The 27,338-nt window shown below is 46.1% G+C and overlaps 1 protein-coding gene across 4 annotated transcripts in view; it reads right to left on the bottom strand.

Annotated features, from left to right (window-relative positions):
* The window catches only part of LOC8080376 (phosphoglucan, water dikinase, chloroplastic), a 42,378-nt gene continuing 20,073 nt past the window's right edge, over nt 5,034-27,338 (bottom strand). For 2 of the 4 annotated variants that reach the window (XM_021459926.1, XM_021459925.1), the window contains 16 exons: nt 27,175-27,306; nt 25,491-25,616; nt 25,237-25,415; nt 19,294-19,378; nt 18,684-18,851; nt 18,544-18,596; nt 18,236-18,441; nt 18,017-18,135; nt 12,616-12,686; nt 12,375-12,492; nt 11,508-11,594; nt 11,337-11,423; nt 11,151-11,227; nt 7,394-7,547; nt 7,117-7,264; nt 5,034-6,272 (listed from right to left, as the gene is read on the bottom strand). In XM_021459926.1, coding sequence (XP_021315601.1) covers nt 5,371-6,272; nt 7,117-7,264; nt 7,394-7,547; nt 11,151-11,227; nt 11,337-11,423; nt 11,508-11,594; nt 12,375-12,492; nt 12,616-12,686; nt 18,017-18,135; nt 18,236-18,441; nt 18,544-18,596; nt 18,684-18,851; nt 19,294-19,378; nt 25,237-25,415; nt 25,491-25,616; nt 27,175-27,306 — 2,712 coding nt within the window. In that variant the 3' untranslated portion in view covers nt 5,034-5,370. Of the gene's footprint in view, nt 6,273-6,314; nt 6,580-7,116; nt 7,265-7,393; nt 7,548-11,150; nt 11,228-11,336; nt 11,424-11,507; nt 11,595-12,374; nt 12,493-12,615; nt 12,687-18,016; nt 18,136-18,235; nt 18,442-18,543; nt 18,597-18,683; nt 18,852-19,293; nt 19,379-25,236; nt 25,416-25,490; nt 25,617-27,174; nt 27,307-27,338 lie in introns of those variants that run through there. The other 2 variants (XM_002453614.2, XM_021459927.1) reach the window with 2 other exon arrangements.

A 27,338-nucleotide genomic window follows, 5' to 3' on the forward strand; every position in this document is an offset into this window, starting at 1 on the left:
AAAAGTATTTATTTGTTTATAAATGACATACTTGCTAAATAGTATATAATTTATTAAGACAAGGTGCTGGACATGTTTTATCTGAAGAGTAAACCGAATTGTATGCTTATGTGGCTCATGTGTAATCTAAGATCTGTACACTAATTAAACTTGGGTTCTGCAAATTGAACAGTAATTAAACATGGGTTCTGTAAGTAGCAGTTGTGTGTAAGTGTATTGACATGTGCAGTAATTTAGTAGCAATAACAGTCTCTGTCTATACTTACTACAGTACTAAGCTATCCTTAGTCTTGTTTTTCCTTAGTTGTAGCAGTCTGCTTGTTGTGTGAGTGTATTGACATGAGCAGTAATTTAGTAGCAATAACAGTCTGTCTATACTACTACTACTTCGCTACCGGTACCGCTACTTCGCTACCACTACTGTAATGCGCTATCTTTAATCTTGTTTTTCCTTAGTTTTAGCAGTCTTCTTGTTGTATGTTGGTTCAGTAATTGTTCTTGCGTAAATTAGCTTGTAATAGTGTGCATGTCAACTCCAGCTTGCTGATAGCTTTGCATTTATTAGCCTTGCCTTATTTTCTTTTCTCAAGTAAGTTAGCAGTCTACTTGTAGCAATCAGTCTGTCCAGCTACTTATTTTCTTGTCTTTAGTTTATTTTCAGGAGCTTTGCAACAATCAAGACAACTGAGGGATATGGTAGCTTGGACCTTCCTGACAGATGTTTTTTGTGAGGCGCAGTTCTGCTTTGTGCTGAAAATTAGGATGAGACAAACAACTAGGAGAGATGGTGATTTTTGATACCACTAATGGCATCAACACCCCTAGTACTTTGCTTTTTAATGAAGGAGTAGGTCATTCCTTAGTTGTAGTTACATCCAGAATGATTCAGACAAGCATTTTGGCTTCGGACCATATGTTATTATCACTTGTTATATAGTCTTGTGAGTACTTCATAAAGGCCATCCAATGGTACTATGTTGATTTTGTCATGAATGTATACCGCATGTGTTATGTGGGTGTCCTATAATCAATGTCGTGTCATTGTTTATTGCAAATTGGATGAAAATATATTACAAATAAGCACCATCCACGTAATCATTCATGATGATGTTGTAATTCATCCGTGACGGTTTCTATTCGTCATAGGAAATGGGTTTGGACTGGGCCAACTAGGCTTTGGGCTCTACTGTGACGATTTAAAACCGTCACTGACTCCATTAATCTATGACGGTTTTCGAAATCGTCACGGGATTCAATCCTTGACGCTCAATCCATGACGATCTCTAAAACCATCACAGATGCTACATAGTGACGGATTTTTGATGATTTGTGACGGAAATCTTTCATCACGGATTAACATGTTTCTTGTAGTGACGGTAGTGTCGCGGTGCAGCAGTGATGCAGAATATGTGGCACTTTTGCACAAGCCAAACAACAGAAGGTAGGAGTTTGGCTTTGGCTAGCTTTGATTTTTGTGTGAGGATTTCTGTATGGTCGTTTTGAGTTGAGTACTTGGTTACACATTAAAGCTTGTGTATTTGCATCCCCCTTGATAGTACGGTGGTTCATATACTTAGCTTCAAAATATAAAACAAATTTAAACCTTCATTTAGTCCAACACCACAATCTTTTTAATCAGGGGCTCCACTACTTACTTAGCATCATCATTACTTTTTCACCAACTTGTCAATTCAAAAAATATCATTTCCTCTAATTATGTGGTCACTATCACTAAAGCCCACATTAGGGCTTGATTGCACTTACACTAATTCAATTGCCTGTGTAGTTGTTGCTAGTTGTTGTAGGTCTCTAGTTGTAGTTGCAGTTGTAGCTGAGTAGAGTAGCTTGTTAGTTGCTTTACTCGCTTAGCTCAACTACTTGTTTAGTTTCTAGCCTGCTTGTCTACTAGTAGCAACTTGCTACTACACCTACATAGAAGGTTTGCATTAGGTGAGTTAGGCTAGACAAAATAGTAGTTATTAGGGTTCACTACTATAATAATTTTAATCAAGGCTGGAATTTTGGATTAATCGAGGCAGACATTCAAAACACCTTAGACCAAAGTCACAGTAAATCAGACCCTTTTCCAAGGCGTTTTGGATGCCTGCCTCAGTTAATAATATAAAATACAAAAGGAGAAAGCCCATAGCCCAGACCCAATCAGGCCTAGATTTGGCCTCGTGTCGCCACCCCTACACGCCGCCACCACCGCTGCACCTACGCGCCGTAGCCACCGAGGGAGCCCCGCTACCACACAAGACCACCAGATTCAACCTCTCCTCCTCGACGGATTCGGGGCTCCTCCTAGCTAGATCTGGTGGTGGCCACTCGCCCCCTTGGTCGCCATCGTCCTTGCACCATAGATCTAGAGGAGAGCCAGGCCAAGCATCGTCAGAGTGGAGGTGGAGGTGGAGGGCGACGGATACGTGAGCTCCAGCCACCATAGCTTCCACTACCGTAGACATCATCGTCGATCTACGAGGGAGGGAGATGGTGAGGGACGGATCTAAGAGGAGAGAGAGAGAGAGAGAGAGAGAGAGAGAGAGGGCTGCCCCATGCGCCGTGGCCTATCTGCTGTCGTGGCCTGTCCGCCGCTAGAAGGGTCCCGCGCATGCAACGCAGTGGCTGCCCCATGCACCCGTGCCTGGCTGTGCCATCACCACCTTTGCCCTACTTGGAGGTTAGGGAGGGGCTTTGCCACTGGATAGGAAGGGGAGGAGGAGGGGAGCTCACGTGGGTGAGGGGAGGGGCGCTCGCATGGGTGAGGGGAGGGGCGCTTGGGCTAGGATTGGTGGGAGCCGAGAGAGTGAGGGAGTTAGGGTTCCTGATTATTTGTTTATATATATCGAAGATGGTAGTGGGCTGGTGGGCTGGGCCCAATTTATCAAGGCAGTTGGAGTTAAAATGTTTGCCTTGGTTAATGATTTAACGAGGCGAGCATTTTAAGTGTGTCTGCCTTGGTTAATGAATTTTGTGAGGCGGTTTTTGTAACCATCTCGGTTAATGAAAAATGACTACCTCGATTAATGCTAGGCATTAACCGAGGCAGTTGAAATTACTTCTTACCTTAGAGTGTGTTTTCGAGAGGCCGTGGTAAATCTTTTTTTAGGAGTTGTTGTGTTTTAATCTAACCACTTTGCTCTAATGTTATGTATTTATAGAGAAATTTGTACTAGGCTATTCATCCCCCGTTGGCCACTTGATCCTTACAACATGAAAACTGAGAGGCAAATAGTATTGTATTTAAGACAAATGGGTTATTACCCGGTCCAATGCTTCAGATCAAAGTGAGAGTCAGTTAGCCAGTTAGGTACCACCGTTCCATTGTCCGTGAATCCTACATGAGTTATTCCTGCCACCCATGTTATTCTTCCAAGCCAGATTATTTATTTTTTTTCCTTTAGTTCAATTACATAAAACAACGAGTTGTTGGCTAGATTGATTCTATTTAAAAAGAGATAACTAAAAAAGTTATTCCCAACTTTGTACACAATGATTGGTCGAACCCCTCGTCATAAAAACGATACGTGTCACAGACTACCTTTCCATTGCCAATTATTCTTGGTACCCATTTTGTTTTACCACGCCAAACTATTTAAGTTTTTTTAGAAAAGGACCTTTAAGTTTTTTCCTTTAGTTCACTTACATATTTAAAAAAGAGATAACTTAAAAATGATTCCCAGCTTTGTACACATGGATTGGTCGAATCCCTTGTTATAAGTTGTCAAAAAAATCCCTTGCTATAAAAATGATGCATTGTTGCTCTATCGATTTTGTGTAAGTTCCTAGTTTATATCTTGGTACTCTCTTTAGTTTTTAGTTTGTGAACATAAATTATTATAGTCTTAACCTAAAACTTTGTGGATGCAAATAATTTGAATCAAATTGTGGTTGTTGTGAGATGTTATGTAGCAAGAATTGGAGTAAGCTGTTGTTTTAAACTTGAAATTTAGAAATGTAAACATTAGTCCATCATAATTGAAAGGCGAAGATTCATGTAACACAAATTTTAGCACTTAAAAAAATAAACTGTATAACATATGATTCTCTGATATCTAAGAGTTGATCTCATTTTAAAGAAGCTTGCGCATTCAAAATCAATTATTTTAGCAATGTCTACTTCCACAACTCCATTTTAGATTCAAATTTTGTGAATTCAATTTGAATACGTGACAATGAGTTTTTAACTTTCAAATTGATAAAAGCATGTGGTCACCAAATCACATACCAAAGTATGATTTCATTAAATTGAAGTAGTTTTCCATGGGCGTCCGCTTACGTGATTGTGACTATAAGCTAATGTAGTCTTCAACAAACTACCTATCATATTTTTAGTAACGGAGATCAAAACATACTCTAACAGACTACCTACTAGGTCTACTAGGCCTCTCAAATTTGTTGACCTCCAAATCCCCCCATCCATTCCTATGGGTGGCTACCCAAATTTTTTCCTTTGTTTTTTCCACCCCCGCATGTTGTCTCATGCTCGTTCTCGTTAGACGCGGACGCTCGCATGGAGCCCACTATCCGCCTAATTTGAAAAAAAAGAGCCCACTATCCACCTTCGTCCCCGCCTCCACACCGCCGCATGCAAGGAGCCCACCGCTGACCTTCCCTACCTCCACACCAAATCCAGCCACGTCCACGCCAGATCCGCAGTGGCGCCTCTCACGGTGACCCCCTCCCCACAAAGGGGTGGTACTCCTCCGACAACCCCCTCATCGGCACCACCTACCATATCCGAGTTTGAATCCGTTTAGAAGAGTTTAGACGTGCCCATATCCAAATCTGAATATTCAACATTCGAAACCGTATCTGAATACTCAAATCATATATTTATATTGTCGATGTCCATTTGTATTATATCTGACATAGCTAATACTATCTATATTTGAATCCGAGTATGAATAGAAATATGAAAAAAAACAATATTAGTGATACCCATCTATATCCAATCTGTTTGAAGGGAGAGGATGACATATGAGTCCCACATGTCATTGACTGCTTAAATAAATTTGAGAGCCATAATTAGGTAATATTGCTAGAGTTGGAAGCAAAAAAATAGGTAGTATCAAAATACATGACTACCTAAACATACAAGTAGGTATCTGTTTTGAGTAGTATTACTGAAGATACTCTTATAAGTCCTGTAGATTTTCATTATGTATATCCAGTAAGTTTTTTAGTTCACAAAATCGATACAAGTGAATGGCTGAACCTGTGCCAAATTATTATTTTTCCTAAGATAACATATAAAAAGACTCAATCACTGCTATTCATGCTACAGAGTCCTTAAATTTCTTCAGCCAGTATCCATTTTTATTCAGCTAACCAGGTAACCACATTCATCTTAGCAGAACTTTTTGTTTATTATGGTTGTGGCCTGCTCTGAACTATAAATATATCTTGGCCAACCAGGCAACCTTCCACATCTTGGGCACTTCCGAACTTCTGTTCCAGATACTGTCCAATGGCGGCAAGGCGCTGACCAAACTGCCCCCTAAAGGTTGCATCAACAGATAACGGCTTCTTGCTGTAGTCTACGGTCCTACGAGTCACTTCACCATCAGTAGGGCCAGAGTTGAGCACCACCATCTCCTCACTGAAATTCGCAAAAGCTAGAGTTGTGACTTTGCCATCAAACTTGTGACATGAGAGTCTCCATGGAGTGCCACGGGTTCCAGAAGCGAGGGTTTCTCCAAGACCAGGGGCAACCTCAGCCTCTACTAACTTGGGATCATGGTCAACTGGGCTAACTGTATGAAGCACAAAGGAGAGGTCTGGCTGCAGCATTTCTTGCACAAGAACCGCCATCTTTGCATCTCTCTGAGGTACACCAGCCGCTCGACGGCTAAGGATTGCTCTCCTTGTGTATAATGATGCCCAAACTTGTCCAACCGCAGCGCAAAAGGAACTAGGGTCAGAGAGACTGACATTAGGAATTGATTCATAGAGTCCAGCAGCAGACATTCCAGCCAAATCCTCCACATTAGCAGTAGATCTGACAATTAGTCGAACATTCTGATCAAATATTCTTTTCAAAGATTCAATGATTTCTTCCGATGGAGAAAGAAGTGAAACAGTGGCTTGAAGCTCCGCGGATAGGCTATCAAGTTCACCATTTTCAATTTGAGCTGTTTCGATCCTCTCTAGAAGGTTAGTGTAGGATTTGAGTGATCCACTTTTCTTGAAGGCATCCTCCATGGATCCAAATGGAATGACAGCACCTGCAGGAACTCTGAATGCTGCTGGAGTTCCTTGGTCATTGTAAACTGCCCAATAATCAATGGAAAATGTAAAGATAATAGGAAACGGAACATAAGACTTTCAAGAAAGCAGTTCAGCCGTACTACTATAAGCTTGCAGTTCTGTTGTACTCACATAAGTTTCAAGGTCTATGGATCCATAAACACTATCATGCAGCAGAAACGATCTTTTTTCTCGAACTACGCAGGAGAGCTGCGCATCATTTCATTAAGGTAGAAAAAAAGTAGTGCACGAGTCTAGAAGGACCCAAACCTGAGTACAGGAACAAACACACACCACACCCCAGGAACTAGGCTAGATTCGCACCACAATCTACAAGAAACATGACCAGCAGAAATGACCTTAAGTCCTTAACAGTATCATTTTTGCCATTCTAGCAGATAAAAAGCTATCACAACATTCACTGTTATTGTTACATGAAAACTAAGCTTATTCTTGATCACCTTGGTTAAGCACTATGTTTAATAATTTGTTATTTATTAAAGGAGGAATACAGCATTATCAGCTAGATTTACTTGCTTTGAATGATACCATGGGTGTATATATATATATATATTCTACAAATCTGGATTGGTGGAATGCAAGTTATCTGCCCTGTTTACTACGTTTCTCTGTTAATAAGCAGCAACATACTAATAACGTCCAGGCAAATTGACTGGTTATAAATGATACTTGTCAAATTCAAGAACATTCCTAAACATAACATTTTGCTCTGCGAATGAGCATGATAACTACCTTGATTCCCTATCATCAGAGATATATTGTGAACCTTGTAAGGTATCGATTCACAACAAAGTACGTAACACAAATCAACATGAATTTTATGGATATCTCAACTGAAATTGGTACCTTTATTTGACACTGAGGAAAGAACTGAAAGAGTTCCACATGCCGCAGCTTTTGCACCAGATGATTCAATTGATGCCTCTGAAAGCTCGAGCACACCAGACATAATATTTGCTCCTGAAGTATAGCTCCTTTGCTGAAGTGAAGGCCCCTTAGGGTTAGGGAAAAGAAAAAAAGTAAGTAGGAGCAAGTGTAAAAACATGCATTGTAACATGCAGTCAGCAAGATGTGATGGATTGGCATGCTTTGATTAGATGATTTGAAGCAAAAGAAACTTAACCTCAGACAATTCTAACTTCTTGTCTGTAGTCAGCGGTAGTGAAAATTGCTGTGCAAATAGATTTCCTCCACTGGACAGCTCTGAAGACATGGCAGCACACTCATCTTTGTTTGAAACAACTGAAAGATCAACATTATTGGATGATGCACCCAACCTGTAAAAAGGAACACCAAAACTCACCAACATATTCACATAGAGGGTGCATAGCAGTAGCATACTACTTCAATACCACTAAGTGGTGCTTAATTAGCAGTCAGGTTTAGTACTTCAGTATGCAACTGAAAATTCTACTTCTACACATTCCTTCATCATTAGAAAAAGAGAACTTTTAGATTTGTAACTTCAAAATAGGACAGACTCATCCAACTATTCTTGTATGCATGCAATAAGTTGTGGACACATTCATGGGCCGCCGATATATAGGCAACACCCTAGGTGTTCACCGAGCCCAAACCATGGCTAGGATTGACCAGAGGCTGGGTTGGTTAGGAAGGGGATTGCAGGGAGGATATTTAGGAGAATTGTTACCGAGTTTGTTGAGAAGATGCAGTAGCCTAATGTGGAGTGGCAGGAGTCGAGGCACCCTGCCCAGTCTGCATCAGACTATGTCATGACAAACTGGACAGGACCGATGCCAATATGGAGACATGTAGATGAAGAGACCAGGGTCGTGCAAGGTCTGCCTCCTGGGGCCGTGCATGAAGAGGCACACCTACTAGACCACATAGGCCAGGTCCAGACAGGTGAGTGTCAGGTAGTGCAGCGCCCCAGCAAGGCTGCGGTATTCGGACGGGTCGATGACGGGCACACTGGCTGTGGCGAAGAGCTTGAGGCATGCCAACACGCTGGAGAAGCTCAATAGCATGCTGGCATCGAACACAACATGGCGCGATGAGAGATCAAGGCAACGATAGCCTGCAGACAGAGGACAGTGAAGCAAGCTTATTAGCAGATGTGACACTGAGATTCGGGTAGAAGAGGCACCCTAAGACACGAAGGTGGGATAGGTCGGGCTGCTGACCATAGAGGTGAGAGAATGGGATCTCATTGCGTATGGCGGAGCATGGGTGTCGATTAAGAAGATAGGTGGCTGTGGAGAGAGTTTTGGCCCAGTAGGCTGAAGGCATGGAAGAATGGAGGGGGTGCAAGCTACGCTCAGCTTTGCCATTCTGAGCCAAAGTGTAGGGACAAGAGACGCAACAGAATGTCATTGGCTGCAAGGAAGCTAGTAGTGGCGTTGTTCACAAACTGTATCGTTATCAGCTTGAAGGCACTTGACGGGGAGTGCGAACTGTGCGTGGGCAAAAGCACAGAAATGCACAAGGTGCTGATGGATGTCAGATTTCCGCTGAAGTGGAAAGGTCCAGAAGTAACGAGTGTAGCCATCTAGGATAACCAAATAATAAGAGTTGCCAGTGACACTCGAAACGGGGAATGTTCACACATCACAATGTAATAGTTCAAAAGGAGCAGAAGTACATGATGACGAAATAGAAAAAGGTAGACGAACATGCTTGCCAAGTTGACATGCATGACAGACATGAGTGGCAACTTTATTACATGGAACTGAGAGAAGATAAAAATCTGCATGTATTCATTGATTGATAACAAGGTTACAGAATCCACTTATATATAGAAGATAACTAGAGCTAGTAGAGACCAGGATAAAGAGGGTGGCAGCCAGGGGAGGAACCCAGGTGATGACCAACACTAAAGGCAGCACACATTGGGATAGTTCCCAGGCAAGCAGTAAATAGAGTAGTAGAGTTTAGGGCAGCGGAAGGGATGGGGAGAATGGTTCGATCAGGCCCAAAATAGAAAAACACCTCATACCCCTTGTTGGCCCTCGATCTCCCTGCGCAGGTGAGCAAGATTACCAGCACACTCACACACACCATGGCTAGAGGCAGAAGGGATTGAGCACAGAGCACACACAAGCTCTGAACTTGAGCTCTATAAACTGAATGTGGCAACTGAACTGAGTTTTTGCATTGCCTTTGTAGAGAAACACCGCACACCCTAAACAGGGGAGGTGACCTTCATTATATAGCCAGGAAGGCTTGCAGTACATCTACAAGTTACAATGTGGTACTAATACAAGTCAGGCTAGGAGTACAAGGCCAATGGGCCGTAAGCCCAATATGGGCTGTTATAATTATATTCTAACACCCTCCCTCAGTATAAGCGAGAGTGTCACGAACACAAAGACTGGACCTAAAGTCAGTGAATAACTGTACAGGTAACTCTTTGGTCATAATGTCCGCGAACTGATGAGACGATGGAACATGGAGCACCCGAACCTGTCCCAAAGCAAGCTTCTCACAGACGAAGTGAATATCTATCTCAATATGCTTCGTGCGATGATGATGAACTGGATTATCACAGTAGACGATCGTCGTCGATGAGATGGGTGCATGGAGCCCCTGAAGTAACTGACGAAGCTAACAAGTCTCAGCCACAGCGTGCGCAACACACGATACTCAGCCTCCGCACTCGAATGAGAGACCGTAGTCTGTCGTTTGGAGGACCAAGAGACTAAGTTGTCGCCGAGGAAGACACAGACAACCAGCCCAATCAGCATCGGAGTAGGCGGTCAAGTTGGTGATGTTGCCTGTGCCGATGTGAAGCCCGGTGGACAGGGTGCCCTTGACATACCGCATGACACGCTTGAGCATCGCAAGGTGAGGCTCCCGCGGGTCGTGCATGAAGAGGCAAACCTACTGAACAGCATAGGCGAGGTCCGAACGAGTCAACGTGAGGTACTGTAGTGCACCGGCGAGGCTGCGGTACTGAGTAGCATCCGACACCGGTGCGCCGTCCGTAGCAGAGAGCTTGGCATGAGTGTCAACAGGAGTTGCCGTAGAGTGACACTCAGCCATGCCGGCGCGCTGGAGCAGACTGGCGCTGAGACAGGAAGAGGCCATCCGCAGAACGCGTGACAGAGATCCCAAGGAAGGCTTGCAGTACATCTACAAGTTACAATGTGGTACTAATACAAGTCAGGCTAGGAGTACAAGGCCAATGGGCTGTAAGCCCAATATGGGCTGTTATAATTATATTCTAACAGCCTTAGGTGTAGTATATATACAACTCTTGTACCAACTATATGGTACACAAGAGTATGGCTGAGTACAGCCCCATCTACTCCAAGTACTATTAGTACATTGGCTTAGATCAGCCCACTACCAAGACATAAAAGGAAGCATTACGGCTACTAATATAACAAAGAAATAATTCTTATGCAATAAATGAAACAAATCAATTAAATCTCTATCGATATACAATTGAATCTCCACAGAATAGTCAACTAACAGTTTAAAACTCAAATCTGAATTAAGTGCAGATTTGGTGCCCAGGGGGGGCTAGCGCCCTCGTTAGCTAAAAGTACCATGTTGCAATGTTTCAAAAATCATCACGAAAATCATGTATCTAGCACACATAAAGATAAGTATAGCTAAAAATACATGATTTTTGTGATGATTTTTGAAACATTGCAACATGGTATTTTAGAACGAGAGCACCAGCCCCCCTGGCGCCATATGATTTTCCATCTGAATTATACAATTTTGAGATAAGACAACACATTGTGAAATGTTCTAACTTTCTTTATGATAGTTGATTATCATATAAGATTTGTAACACACCAGTAATTATTAAATATGTTCATTCAAGAAATAAGAAAATCTTTTTTCCATGACATGGGAGCAACACGGTCCATATCAGAATGGAATGATATGTTAGTAAAATAGAACCTAACCTGACATATTTTCCCTCAAGTAACCTCGTGTTCTTAATCGTGTCATCGTCTTCGCAAGTTACAAATACAACTTTCTCCTGGAAACATATGTAAGTAGCATTCTTTTTTTTCTTTTTCAAAAAAGTGCAGTGGATTTCATTAAAAAGGGAAACCATAATTAAATAAAATGAGGCTTTTGGTACTAACTTGACGAGCTCTAACACCAAGATGTGATAGGTGAGGTAATTCTTGTAGAAGAATAACACCCACTATGTTATCCCCAGCAGCTTTGACCTGTCAAATGAGGAGCCAAACCTTTGCGATATCAGGAAGTTGTCAAGACAACAACAAACCAAGGATTTAATTGTTTATAGATACCTCTTCATCTCCATCAGCCTTGTTTACAACTAGCACGACAGGTTCTTTGATGGATGATGGCAATGATCCAGGAGCTATTCTTTCAACCTGAAAAAATGAACTATGACCAAAGAAACAATGCTATAAACACATGATTTTTCAACTTAAATATGGCAAGCAAGGATGGGTTGAGATGGTTTTAAAGACTAAAAGGGTGAACGAGCCTGCAACTTGACTGGTTAGAAGAGCTCACAAGTAGCAACATAGGTCCTACATTCGACTCCCCATGTGAGTGAATTTCAGGCTGGGCTAATAAAGGCCCCTCGTTGGCTCACACTCTATACCCTAAATAGCTGCCACCAACAGGATGTAATTGTCGATTGTGAAACCAACCTTTGTGGCCATTCTAGATGGGTAAGAGACTAGGGTCAGTTTTAATTAAAATGCCCAGGAGATGTCTCCTCCCACCAGTCTAATTTTTTAAAGACTCAAGGGTAGGCCAGAATTTTTAATGAACCAAGGTCAAGCCCAACTTATGAATCATAACTGAAAAATGCTAAGATCAAATATCCTGGTCTGACAGAAACCTGTCTTATGGTCTATGCTTCAGTTTTTTACAACAACTTACATGAATGATTTATTATTAATTATCATCAAATCAATCTTTTAGCTCTTTTTAATAATTCAATGAAGCTTAAGTGGTGCATAAATCTAATATATATCTATGTATATCTCTAATACCCACCATGTGTGACTGACAATTGTTCAGTATATAAGCTGATCATTTGAATGATAAAATGTTTGATCTTGTCATACCGCAGCATGTTTCGAATTACATCTCAGTAAAAAAAGAACAGGGCAAAAGGAGCAAATGGAAATTGCCCACACCTGTATCAAGGCTCCATGGGCCACTCCAGGAACAAGAACATCCCACACAGACGATCCAAGAACTGCTCGAGTTGCTTTTAAAAGTACAGTGCAAAGTTTCGAGACCTGAAAAATAACACTAAAACAAATCTAAATAGTTAGATTCACATCAATCAGATTGATGTTAATCTAAATATCAGTATCGTCGAAACAATGTGCAGAAGCACTTAGTACTCTTCTGTTGCTCCAAAGAAAACATTACCCAGCACGAATTTCAGCTTCAGTGTATGTTCTCACACTGTTCTCTGGTATTCCAAGGGCTTTCCCAAGAACCTACATATGTAGACAATCAATCTGAAAATTTACCCACAATTCACAAGAAAGTTAAAGTGTGAGAATAAATGGAAATGTTGGCTTATGTTCTATTGAACATAGCATGCACCAATGTTTGTTTAAAGTGTTGAAATCGGTCTCTAATTTTTTGTACTTTATTTCTTAGGAATTCCTCATATAAGGAAACAAATTTATTTTGGATTAAGCATGAAATAATCTAGTACTATATACTTATTTTCACTTCCTTTTGGACATACTGCATCTATATCCTTATTTTCACATCCTTTTGGACATACTGCATCTATATCCTTATTTTCACTTCCTTTTGGACACACTGCATGTATCTTCCTCATACAAATATGTCCTGCTCCCACCTTCTTGTAACTTGCAATCCAACCACATTTACAGATCTTTTCTAGCTTCCTAACCCATGAGCGAAGCAAAAAAAAATGATGCAAATAAATAAGCAAAGATCATGTGGAACAACCCTCGTTATGTAATGTTTATGTCTGGTAATTTTGATCCTATTGGCTCGAATATTTATATTATGTACACTAAAGCATATTACTTTGCAATAAAGATGCAGTAGTAATACACTAAGTTAACCTAAATCATCGGTGATGATTGGCAACATTCCCATCAAGTGTTCTGCCAGAGAGGTATGGACAAATATCATGATGTTTTATCTGTCAAGCAATAAGCAATGGACATTTTCTGAGGAAGCAACTCAGTGAGCAATTTCAAATGTCTGATTTGGGCCTCTCTGTTATTTTCTCAGAATTGAGGTGTTGCATTCTACTAAGGGATACTATCTCTCTCATTCCAAGATCATATTGCCCGTTATGGCATTACTGATAATCAAACGACTACAACACCTATTGATCTTCACTTGGACCTTCACCCTACTGAAGGAACACCACTTGGGGATCTAGATATCGTCATATTGTGGGAAGCCTTGTTTATCTCACTGTCACTGTTAGACAAATACGCATCTGGGCCTAGAGCCTGTCATGGTTTTCTATAGATTGATCAATGATATCCGATAGTGGCCATACTTTCTATAAACCAACCCTAGATCATCCTTGCCTATATATGTGCCTGTACTCTACAGCCCTAATCAATCTGTTGTTTTCCCATGCAATACCTTTGCTTTCATGGTATCACTAGCATAGTTATTAGGACTGGACCGGAGATCGAACCGGTGAACATCTTGGTTCACGGTTTGATTGGTTCAACCGTTTAGACCACCGGTTCAATACGGTTCAAATACTATGTGATCTGTTCAAAGACACAAACACCAGCATATCGTAGTGGTGGCGTTGCTGCTCTCAAAAGCTGAGGTTGGAGGTTCGATTCCCTTCCCAGTCACTTTAGCCCTTTTTTTCAATATTTTCTCCACCCCTCTCGGTGACCACAGGCTCTGCGCCCGCGATGTCACCGGCTCCAGCAGCCCAATGTCCGGTTTTCTGAGCGGTTTTTCACTGGTTTTCCAAAAAAACCGGCGGTTCAATGGTTTAATACCGGTTCATTTGCATACCGATCTTTTAGGCAGACCGAACCGGCTAGGGCTCCGGTTTGGTCTTTTACCGGTCGGACCGCCAGTCCGGTCCAATCCAAATAACTGTGATCACTAGTCTAGGTTAAACATTATTCGCCTAACGATCGTTTAGCCCGTTTACACACCATTTAAATGCTAAATGTTGGTACATCATTTCCATTTAATTGACAGTTTATCCTGTTTAAACATCTGTTCTGCCCGTTTAATTGGCCGTTTAGCCCGAATAATGGCTAAATAGTAGATGACTTACTGTTTATGGTTTAGCATTGTCGGTGTTTTGAACCGCGACCGGCTATTTGTATCTGCACTTCTGGACTCGGATGGTGCACAAACACAAGGATTTATACTGGTTCAGGCGGAATGTCCCTATGTCTAGTGGCGAGCTGCTCATGTTTACTTGCGAGGTTGTTTGCAGTAGGGGTTACAAACAGTCGAGAGAGGGAGTGGGCTCCCAAGTCTCTATGGTGCTTGAGAGCAGTGTGTGAATGTGGGCTAGAATGTTGTGTTCATGTTTTTCATTGTGGTGGTCGTTGTGTCCCAGAAGGGATGCCCCACCTTCCCTTTTATAGTTCAAGGGAAGGGACTGGTGTACATGTGTAAGAAGACAAAGAGGCTAAAAGAGGAAAAGAAGAGAAAAATAGGTCTCCAGGGGTCATCTCTCCTCCTTGCTGACGAGCTGGTCCGCTCCTGTAGCTTTGACATGGGAGGTGCCATCTCATCGTCCTACTAACCACAACGGCAGTGTGGCATCCATTAGGGGCGTACACGACATCTCACGCACCCGGGACATGCGGGATGGTCAACCGGGTGCTTAGGCAAGTCCCATGTCATTTTAGGTGACAAAATGACACCTTGTAACATATTTGTGGACAAAGTACAAGTGTGGTACAAGAGTTAACTCCACAGTGGAGCCCTGTGGCTACGTACAGCTCATTGGCTACACCTGATCTGGGCCGAGGTCACATCGAGGTGAGCCATCCCGTTCGCCTCTAACGCCTCTAGTGCATGTTGTACCTTTGTCCAAGAGCATTCTGCCTTCGGCCAGGGGCTCCCACACAAAAATCACCATCGGACTGGGCAGAACTCCCGCGTGGGGGGCGGGCGAGACAGAACCCACGCCCCTGGGGTCAGGCGAGCCGGAGCCCACAGCCCTGGGGTCGGGCGAATCAGAAACCATGCCCTTGGGGTCGTTGGGAACCATGCCCTCGAGGTCATGCGAATTGAAACCCAAACCTTGGGGTCAGGCAAGGTGTAGGCTACGCGTTTAGGGTCAGCCGAGATGTTGGCTTTGCCTTTGGGGTGGACTAGTCTGGCCGATCGTCGGATAAGCCAGTTTGGATGAGAGCTAATCCCCAGGTTAATAGATACCCTAGTGTTTATATCCGAAAAGCGTTTAGCATTTAGGATAACACTGATGTTAAACCCTAATCCTTCCACTACCCTAGTGCGCCCACGCAACTTACCTCATCATGGGCTGGCCCCTCGCCCCGCAACAATTCCCACGCTTGATCCCCTCATGTTGCGTCCACCATATCCAGAAGTCCCCTATTCTTCCCTTGGCTGCTGTCTCCACCACTCTCATGATCGATGAGGAGGCCAACCTCCTTGCAACTACAGACACAGAGGCCAACGCTGCTGCGGCGCCGCCTCTCCTTCCGAGAATGAGGCCAACCTCGCTGCAACCACAGCTGCTGATGCGGAGGCCAAGGCCGCTACGACAGCAGCAGCCATTGCGAACACTGCTACCATTGCCGACGCAGACACCCCTAGGCATAGTGTTGTCGCCTGCCACCACAAGGCCAAGGCCACGCAAGAGGTGGCCCTTGCTCATAAACAAGTCTTCTCCAATTGTTGCCCCTGCAGTTGTGTTGGTGCCTCTACACTTGTGTGACTGGAGGGTGGCCCTGATTGACCTGCTAGTTACCCATGCTCGTGACCAAGAAGCACCAACTCTAGAGGAACTGCTTCCCTTGCTCATGCCCAAGCTGCCAAGAGGGAAGCCTCCACTGCCGCCCAAGCGTGCAACATGGCTGTCGTGCGTGCTAGCAACACCCTCAACCGTGCGGCCAACAAAAGGGCCGTCACAGCGGCCATCCACACCCTCACCCGTGCAGCCCACAAACGGGTCATCGCAACCGACAAGGACTTCAAGTCAACCACTCCTGGATGGTCCTCAACAGCACCTTCGCAATGTGCTATTGGTCCATGAGGTCGTTGCCATCATCAATTTGCACGCTCACGCAGTCGACGTGTAGAACATCCGCAACCTCATCCCCGCCATCCTCAACACTAACTCCGACAATTACACCTATTGGAGCCATTAGATCCTTCTCATCCTCGAGAAGTACTCCTGCCACGTCCGTGACGAAGTTATCCTCAAGGAAGTTGCACAAGTACACCTTCCCATTCACAGGCTTAACAATGTCGTCCGCTCTGTCTTGTTTCAGGACAGTCTCCCTCCTCGTTATTGGGTTGAAAGCCTTAGTACCACCACACTGCTCCTTAACATTTTCCCAACCAAGACATTGCGCTCCTCTACGCCACATCAGGTCCCCCATCACAAAATGCACCATTTGGAGAGTAAAAGCAAATCCATGGTGTCAAAACAATATATTAAACATGCAGAATTTCATATTACAAGAGACATCTAGTTTAGGGTTTAGTTTGCTTTTTATACTAGGCTATGTGTCGAAGCCAATTCACCGCCTACTTGCTCTCACTCGGCTTTGTGGAAGCCAAGTCAGACTTTTCGCTGTTTGTATTCCGCTGAGGAGGCAACGTCATCTACTTGCTTCTCTATGTCGATGACATTGTCCTCACTGCATCATCAGCAGCTCTCCTTTGCCACATCACCCATGCCTTGCAACAAGAGTTGTAGATGAAGGACCTGGGTGAGCTACATCACTTTCTTAGGATGCAAGTTCAGTGCAATGCCAACGGTTTGTTTCTCTTGCAGAATAGGTACATACTTGTCGGCCATGGATAGCGCCTCGGTTAGTGACGACCGGATATCCCCTATGCTTTTCAACAAGTATGTATCCATATGCATGATCCTCGGAAATCTCATCATGCGGCTCTCAAATGCATTTTGAGGTACATTCACCGCACTCTACATCTTAGGTCCACCTCGGGCTATGCGGTCTTCCTCAGGGACAACCCTGTGTCCTAGCCCTCCAAAAAGCAAACCACTGTGTCTCCGTCCAATGCAGAAGCCGAGTACCGCATTGTGGCTAATGTTGTTCATTGCGAGCTTCACTCACCGCCCTGCCGTGCTACCCTGGTTTACAACAACATCAGTGTGGTCTACATGTCCTCCAACCCAGTTCAGCATCAAAGCACCAAACACATTGAGATCGATCTTCACTTTGTTTGGGAGCGAGTTCCCATCGGTGGTGCCCACGTTCTCCATGTGCCAACGTCATCTCAATATGTTGAGATCTTCACCAAGTGGCAGATTTTTTCGCTAAAGCACAAACCTATGAGCAGCATCAGCTTCACTTGCTCAAACTCAATGGTTCAGATCCCGCACTTCCACCTTGAGTTTGAAGCAGGGTGTTAAAGTGTATGAAAGTCCATCTACTATAGGCCTATATGGTCCATGAGGCTCCTATATATATAGTCATCTCCACTACTGGAGTGCTCATCTTCTCAAATCTCCAAGGTTAGTAACAGCCAATAACATATTTGAGGGGAAAAAATAGGTGGACAGCAGAATAGCATATGATAAACTTATGATCACAGGACTCATCTACTCTTCATTCAGTAAACTCACCTTGACTTTTTCAGGAAATATAGAAAGAAGTGCTTCAGAGTATTCTTCTGTTAGTCTTCGTGATCTATCAAGAGTGGCTTTGAGTCTCAGTGCCCAAATATACTTTCCATCCTCACTGCCTATGTACATGACAACAATAGTTGAAGGGTACTCACCACAATGAGAACACAAGTAGGGATGCACATTCATGCATGACATATAGTAAAGGAGAAATTGTACCTTCAAATTCAGATAGACCTTTCTGCTTCCAAGAAAGAAGCTCATTCACTATTGCAGTACACTCATTTGGTTTCCATCCTGAAAAGCTAACTTGATTTATGCCAATGACAAGGGCATCAAGGGCATCATCCCATAGACTTGTATTTGTAGGAAGACCCTCTGCAAGTGAAGCTGATCCACCCAAAGCTTCAAGAGCATTGATGTATCTGTTATGGTAAAAACCGGATTTGCTTCCATGAGAAACTAAGTATGTACGGAAGCATCATAATTGAAAAAAGAAACAAATTTAATTTCAACTATGTCATTACCTACTTAACAATACAAACGAATAATCTTCAAGCCCGATCTCACAAAGACGCCACTGCAAAACCTCAACAATCAATTTAACTGAAAATACATGCATCCAATTTCAACCCATACTTTCTCAATTGTGTTTTGACAAAATAACCTTTTGTCGCATTGCAATAGCACTATCTGGAGCATCATTTCTAAGGCCACTTTCCAGACCCTTCATTAGAATTGATCTTAGATAAGATAACGACAGCAAGGTCTTCAACAAAACTTGAACGCCACCATTTTCATCCAAATCTTTTGCATCTTCCAGTTGGTCTAAATTCTGAGATAATCAATAGAATCACATATACACGTATGAAATGGCCATTACACTGGTGAGCAGCAGGTCCATCACTCAGTAAACTGGTTAAAGATAAAGCAGTAAAAGCTGTTTACTTATTAAAAAAAGACTGACACTAGGAGGAACTTAGTCAGATATTAAGAAGAATAGGCTCCAAAATTCAAGTTTAAAGGGACTTGAATCTTGGTTGCAGGGCGTACACCAGGGCCAATAACATTATCCATCTAGCCATAGCATCGAACCCAGCAAGGCATGAATACTAACAGAACTTAAGTACATTGGCAAAGATGAGGCTACTCTTCTCTATGAAGTTGCCGAAACATAGAAATAGCAAATACGTGATGGTAGAACAAATTAACAACTTCAAACTTATTGTACTTGTCTATATTAGGGAGTGAAGAATAAATTCACAAAAAAAACTAACCTTTTTGGTTTTCAGAAAGGATGAGAGAGCTTCTAAGCCAGACTCATCCAAAGATTGCTCGATGGATTGCACTTGCTCCAGTAGGCTGCAAAGCCCACATTACAGTATCAAATAATCACATAATTATTTCAAAAAGTATTTAACCACAGAGTACAAAGAAAAGATGATGCAGCATAAAAGCTTCTTTTATATTATTCGCCTGCATGGTTGAAAATAAAATATGATTCACAAAATTATTTCTGTTCTAGTCTGAAGGTTTAAGGGCGAATTTATATTGACATTAATTATTTGTCATTGGATATTTCTTTGTTTCATGACTTTCCATGGAATAAGTCAGAGTTAATTCCATACCATAAGATTTTGAATTTCTTTACTCCGTGTCATTGCCAGATATCATGGACTGAGAAAAGTATCAAAATCAAATTGAAAACCATCTTCCCAAAATTGCTGAAACACTCCTGCTCGTTAGGGAAGAAATTCACCTTCCCATGGTATTTCTTACTTCTTGGCCACAGCTCAAGGAGTTTCTTAGGTCTTTGGGTTAAGACTTGTGTGTTGGGTGTGCAGGTGTGTTGTATGGACCTTAACCATTTTTCTGCTTAATATAGTGATATGCAACTCTCCTATGTGTTCAAGGAGAAAAATGAAAACCATGATGGCATGGACTGAAAATGGACTTATTTGATGATAATCACAGCTAGGAAGTTCTCTAGTGGCATACAGTGGATTTATTCTCTTAACTGCTCTTAGTATTTAATTATTCTAGATTCAACTTTCTTAGTTTTGCACATAAACCATTTCTAGTACAATAATTTTAGGCTTTGAGGCAAGTTATTCTGAGAACACACAGATCCACTCCAATGACCTTGATTCTTTTGCTGCAATGTTTTTTCCTTCATCACTGTTGGAATATGAGTAATCTAGGCCCATGCGGCTAGGCCCATGAGGCCCATGTATGGAACTATATGGCTACCCTGTCTAGGGTTAGCCCAGTAATGTGAATTACAATGTTTCAATATGGTATCAAGCTAGGGTTTTCTTTCCTCCCTCCCTCCCTTCCCAGCCGCCACCTGCTCAGCCGCCGGCGCCGCCGCCGCCGGCGAGCCATGGCCGGCGCTCCTCCCTCTCCCTCTCCAAGCGCGGCCGGCCCCGGTGCAGGCGCAGGTCCGGCACGCACGCGCAGCCCCAGCTTCGCAGCGGCCCTGGCGCGGCCCCGATTCAACGCGGGCGCGGTGAGCGCGGGCGCGACTCCGGCGGGCGCGGGCGCGGCCCCCAGCGCCGCAGCCGGTGCGGGCGCGGCCCCCAGCGCCGCCGCGGGCGTGGGCGCGGCCCCCAGCGCCGCAGCGGGTGCGGGCACGGCCCCTAGCGCCGCCGCGGGCGTGGGCGCGGCCCCCCAGTGCCGCAGCAGGTGTGCGCGCGGCTCCCAGCGCTGCCATTTTTCCCAGCGCCGGCGCCACTGCCCGCTGCCTCTCTGTTCACAGCACGGCTGCCTCGGCTATCTTCCTGGCAGCGCCCGCAAGTGCCACGAGCGTGGGTGCAGCTGGCGCTGCGGTCCCTGCTCTGACCGCGGCCGTGCCTGCTCCGCCCATGGGAGTGGCCCCTACTCTGGACGCGGTTCCTGGTTCTCCTAGCACTGCGGGAACCGGTGCGCCCCTCCATGGCACTGCTGCCTCGGCCCTCGCCACCGCCCTCGTCGCCGCCCGGGCTTCTCTTCTTGGCCCTCCCCTCGGGCCGAGCGGGGGTTGGGGGGTCCGAGGAGGCCGTCGCCGTCGCCGCCGAATTCGACGTGGTGAGCTTTGCTCGCCGAGACCATGCTTGCAGGAGCTCCTCCGGGGTTTCACTCAGCACCTCTGTGGCCTCCACCTCCCGACGGTGTGTTTCCTCACCCGGCGGCGGCCATGCTCGCTTATGCTCCTCCAGGGTCTCTTTCCGCTTCTCCTGGGCCCCACCTCCTGCCGTCTCGCCCGGGCCTGTCGGTTGGGACCCGACGGCCTTGGCCAACTCTTTCAGCGCCATGACTCCACCTCCTCTTGTCGGACCTCACTGGGTCGCCGACTCGGGAGCCACTTACCACACCACTCCCGACCCGGGTATCCTCTCCTATGTTCAACCTCCTTCTTCCTCTCATCCTTCGTCCATCATGGTCGCCAATGGCTCGTGTCTTCCTGTCACCTCTGTGGGTGCTGCCGGCACTCATGGCTCCTTTTGCCTTCCCGACGTCCTTGTTGCCCCTTCTATGGTTCACAACCTTCTTTCTATTCGTCGGTTTACAGCTGACAATTCCTGCTCGGTTGAGTTTGATTCTTCTGGTCTTACTGTGAGGGATTTGGCATCCCGGCGGCCTCTTCTCCGTTGCGACAGCACGGGGCCCCTTTATACCCTTCAGTTTCCGACCTCTGCGTCCTCTACCTCGCCTCCTGGTTTGTCAACTGCCTTTGCCACCACACCTTCCTCCACTACCTGGCACCGTCGTCTCGGCCATCCTGGTCGTGATGCTTTGACACAGCTGAGTCGTAGTTCTGACATTCAGTGCCCTCGGACTCACGATGAGCCCTTGTGTCATGCTTGCCAGCTGGGCCGTCATGTTCGTCTTCCTTTTCAGTCCTCTTCTTCTCATGCCTCTCGGGTGTTCGATCTTGTTCACTGCGACCTTTGGACTTCTCCTGTCCTCAGCATTTCTGGCTACAAATACTATTTAGTGGTGGTCGATGATTTTTCTCATTATTCTTGGACTTTTCCTCTGCGTGCCAAGTCTGATGCTTTCCCCACTCTTCTCCACTTTTTCGCCTGGGTGTCTACTCAGTTCGGCCTCACCATCAAGGCCGTCCAGTGACAATGGCCGGGAGTTTGATAACTCCACCTCCCGTGCCTTCTTTCTCTCACACGGTGTCCAGTTGCGCATGTCTTGTCCGTATACCTCCTCCCAGAACGGCAAGGCTGAGCGCATGATTCGCACCACCAACGACACCATACGCACCCTTCTTCTCCAGGCGTCCCTACCCGCTCGCTTCTGGGCTGAGAGCCTGCACACCTCCACCTATCTCCTTAACCGCCTTCCTTCCACTGCTTGTCCCGCTCCTACCCCTCACCATGCTCTGTTCGGCACCCCTCCTCGGTATGACCACCTTCGTGTCTTCGGGTGTGCGTGCTACCCTAACACCACGGCCATTGCTCCCCACAAGCTGGCACCCCGTTCGACTCTCTGTGTCTTCCTCGGGTACGCCCCAGACCACAAGGGGTACCGGTGCTATGATCTTACCTCTCGTCGCGTCCTCATCTCTCGCCATGTGGTGTTTGATGAGCTTGTCTTCCCTTTCTCCACCACCACCCCACCGGCTTCCGCTCATGACCTCGACTTCTTCTCGTCGTGTCCCGCTGACCCGGTGGCCCAGCCACCTCTACTGTTTCCTGCAGGATCTGCTCCACCGAGGTCCTCTGTGCCTTGCACGGGTCCGGTGGCCACGCCCCTCCGGGTGGTTCCTGCGACTACTCCTGACGCGGGCCCGAGGACGCCGGTGTCCGTTCCTCCGGCACCCTGCACCCAGCCGGTGCCTGCTGCACCTCCGGCGCGCTTCGCCCAGCCGGTGCGCGTCTACCAGCGCCGGGCGCAGACGGTCCCGCCTCCTCCGCCACCGGGGGTGGCCTCTCCTTTGCCAGGGACGCCCCTGCCTCGATCGCCACCGGTGGTGTCTCCTCCACCGCTGACACCGCCACCACCGGTGGCCTCCTCTCCGCCGGCCACGCCTACTCCGCTACCGTGGGCACCGACTGCCCGTGCTGTGCCGCCAGTGTACCACCCGCCGATTCTTCACCGCGACCCGCGTCATGTCCACCCGATGGTGACGCGGCACGCGGCTGGTACCCTGCGGTCCCGGGCTCTTGCGGCGATGCCCGGCGACTCGCAGGTCTCTTTTGTACCCTCGTCCGTCCGCGCCGCCCTGTTGGACCCTCACTGGCGCCGCGCGATGGAAGAGGAGTACGCAGCGCTCCTTGCCAACCAGACTTGGGATCTGGTGCCGCGTCCGTCCGGCGCCAATGTTGTCACCGGCAAGTGGATCTGGACTCACAAGCGGTGGGCTGATGGCACCCTTGAGCGATACAAGGCTCGTTGGGTTCTCCGGGGTTTCACTCAGCGCCCTGAGGTCGACTACGATGAGACTTTCAGTCCTGTGGTGAAGCCGGCGACCGTCCGCACAGTGCTCTCTCTGGCTCTTGCTCGCTCTTGGCCGGTGCATCAGCTGGATGTGAAGAATGCTTTTCTGCACGGGCATCTTACTGAGACAGTCTACTGCAGTCAGCCAGCGGGATTTGTTGACTCCTCTCGTCCAGACATGGTCTGCCGGCTCAACAAGTCTCTCTACGGTCTCAAGCAGACCCCTCGGGCATGCACTCTCGGATTGCTGCTTTCTTGGTGACACTGGGGTTTGTGGAGGCCAAGTCAGATACGTCCCTGTTTATCTACCACCATGGAGCCGAGACTGCGTACCTGCTACTCTATGTTGATGACATTGTCCTCACAGCTTCCAGTCCTTCATTATTGCGCCGCATCATCAGCGCTCTTCAGCTGGAGTTCCCTCTGAAGGATCTGGGTGTCCTCCATCACTTTCTTGGAGTCACTGTTGAGCCTCATCCCACTGGGCTTCTTCTACACCAGCGGCAGTACACTCTTGATATCCTGGAGCGAGCAGGGATGACTGGCTGCAAGCCCTGCCCCACTCCGGTTGACACTCAGGGCAAGCTGTCAGAGGCCGAGGGCAATCCAGTATCAGACCCCACTGCGTACCGGAGTCTTGCTGGTGCACTTCAGTACCTCACTTTCACCAGGCCGGACATCACATACGCCGTGCAGCAGGTCTGTCTCCACATGCATGATCCTCGAGAGCCCCACCTGACAGCTCTCAAGCGCCTCCTCCGCTACCTCCGCGGCACTGTCGACTACGGGTTGCTTCTTCACCGAGCTGGTCGTCTACACTGACGCTGACTGGGCCGGGTGCCCGGACACTCGGCGCTCTACCTCCGGCTACGCTGTCTTCTTAGGCGGCAACCTCGTGTCCTGGTCGTCCAAGCGTCAGCCGGTTGTCTCCCACTCCAGTGCCGAGGCGGAGTACCGCGCTGTTGCTAACGGCGTGGCTGAGGCTTCCTGGCTCCGGCAGCTCCTTGCCGAGCTTCACAGCCCTCTCTCTAGGAGTACGCTGGTCTACTGCGACAACGTCAGTTTGGTGTACCTCTCCACCAACCCTGTGCAGCACCAGAGGACTAAGCATGTGGAGATCGACCTACACTTCGTTCGTGATCGGGTCGCCATCGGCGATGTTCGGGTCCTCCACGTCCCGACCACCTCCCAGTTCGCCGACATCTTCACCAAGGGCCTCCCGTCCTCGACCTTCGCTGAGTTCCGCTCCAGCCTCAACATTACCGGTGGCTAGTTGTGTCTGTGGGGGGGCTCGTGAGTGTACTTCTTTTCCAGTCCAGTCTGCAACTCCGCTGCGCCGGTAGTTCAGACTGCGGGGGCCTGTTGGAGTATGAGTAATCTAGGCCCATGAGGCCCATGTATGGAACTATATGGCTACCCTGTCTAGGGTTAGCCTAGTAATGTGAATTACAATGTTTCAATAATCACCATCACCAATGCATGCCTGTATTGGTACTTCTGGTGACAAGTCGTTATGAATAGAAACTCAAAACTGATGTCACTATCTTTGTCACGTGAGGGTGCACATACAGACGGCGGTGCAAGAGGGCTGCACACGGCCAGAAGGTGCGGCTGGGCCACAGGACCGGCTAGAGACCAAGGACAACCTGGCTAATTTAGGCAGGATATAGGATATCAGGATTAGCATGATTGAAAGAATAGTAGCTTTAATATGAGCAGTTTATTATAGCAAACAGTGAAATGAAAATTTCTGAATGCAGAAAATGTGGGCAAATTAGGAATTAGACAACCTGCCAGCATTGAAGAAATCTTTTAATTCACTATAAAACGTCTTGAATTGTTCAACAAAAGCTTCACTGTACTCTCCAGGAGTCTTAGTAATCCTAGCAAGCATGGCTTCAGTAGCAATAAGATCCTCAGGGCCGGCATTCCGGTGAAGCTTGTTTTGTATAGTATGCTTGATTTCTTGCTGTTGATAATAGAAGATGACTAAGCAAGAATTCCATTGAGGAAGTTATCCAAAACTGTGAAATGTGATCATCACCTTGAGATCATGTGGTATGTCATTACGATGAGCAATATCACGAATTCGTGTTAGAGGAACAGAGGCAGTAAATTCTGATTTAAATGAAGGTAGACAAGGATGAATCTTGCGTATCACAAGCAAATCCTGTATTAATATGAATCAAAATGTAAATGGTCAGAATTACAAAATTGAATAATATTTGTCTTCATTAAGGAATATATGTTAGACAAATATGGGCTTGGGCTGGCCAAGCAGCCGTAGCCCAGCTGCCATCCTATTTAGCTGTGTTGCCTTGGACTCCAAGCCCGGCACACCTATTGAGTTGTATTCGGCAAGGATATTGGAGGACGGTTCCGCCCCTATCCACATGTACCTTACTCAACATATCAACCTGGCGCATATTTATTACCATTCGGCTAATACCTCCCTCCCTCCCTCCTATTCATCAATGGAACATTTGAGCCTGTTCAAGCTCTAATGCAATCTACTACTCTACATATTTTCTCAACTTACAATATATTCTAGTAAAGATTACAAAATGCTTTCTTTGCTCCGATGAAAAGAATCTGGAAGTCATGGGCTTATCCTCACTGCAAGTTCATTTGGCTTGCAATGAACAACCGTTGTTGGACAGACACTCGTCTTGCCAAGAGAGGACTTCCTCATCTGGCTGCTTGCCCACTTTGTGATCAAGCAGAAGAGTCAATTCAGCCTTTGCCAGACAGGTATGGTACAGAATCTTCCAAGGATTGGGATTGCATTCCATTGCGCCGGCCTCTGTCAGCAGAGTCAAGCTGGTAGTACCGGGCAATCAAAGAAGTGCAGAAGGGGATCAGAGAAGGCCTCAATTCAGTTATCATTAGTGTGTCCTAGGAAATCTGGAAACATCAGAATGATTGTGTTTTTAACAGCTCAAGTCTGAATATCATTGTGGTGTTCTAGCCAGGCACAAATGAATGTAGCTTGTGTTCTCCTGAAGCAAAAATGCGCCAGGAGTTTTCCTGGTTTTGGTAGTTCTGGACTTCTGGTCACCTACTTTTTTTCTCTCAAACTACACAGGAGGTAGAGGAATACAAGATGAGCTGGATTTAGAAAGAAACCCAGCTCGCGGAACAAAACAACACCACATCCACCCACCCTAACCGAGAAGGAAAGGGTGGGGGTGGTTCTAAACAAGACAAGGACCTAACCATCACCTTCCACACCCACCCACCCTCCACGTGTCTTGATCCTAGACATGAGCAGGAATGCATTGGAACTCAATGTCCGCAGCGAACAAGAGATTTTCCGCCGAGGCATGAAGGGAAACGAGACCAGCGCATGATGTGTAGACAGTAAGACAGAGAGATGATCGGTCGCCCACCATTGAAAATCCTCACTGGTCATTGCCACCTCCTCCATCAGCAAGATAAAAAAAAACAAAAACCTCCCTGCCTCCCCCCCCCCCCCCCCCCCAAAAAAAAAGTAGTGGCAAGGCACCATAATGGTGCGGTACTATCTCAGGGTAGTGACAATGGTCACCGGCTCAGGTTATAGTGTGGCCCTGTACGGTGAAGCCAGGGTTTGGGGTTTTCATAGCTAGTTTCACCTTAGTGCAAAGTCATGGGGCATTCTTTTTTATAGAAATAAGTAGTGACACAAAATAAAATACTTGTAGGACAATGTTGATGTCACAACTACTATGAGGAATGAAGCGATCAACCTGAGCTGATGTGTTTTCCCCATAGTATATCCTTTCAATTTCACGAAAAATTTGCCTGGATATCTCAGCATGTTTATTGGGTCGATGGTGACCACCATCCTCAAAGCATGGTATTTGACCAGTATATATCCACTGCAATGAAGACAAGATATTGAGAATGTTAC

The sequence above is a fragment of the Sorghum bicolor genome, chromosome 4 (genome assembly GCF_000003195.3).
Source record: "Sorghum bicolor cultivar BTx623 chromosome 4, Sorghum_bicolor_NCBIv3, whole genome shotgun sequence".
In the NCBI taxonomy this organism is placed as follows: Eukaryota; Viridiplantae; Streptophyta; class Magnoliopsida; order Poales; family Poaceae; genus Sorghum; species Sorghum bicolor.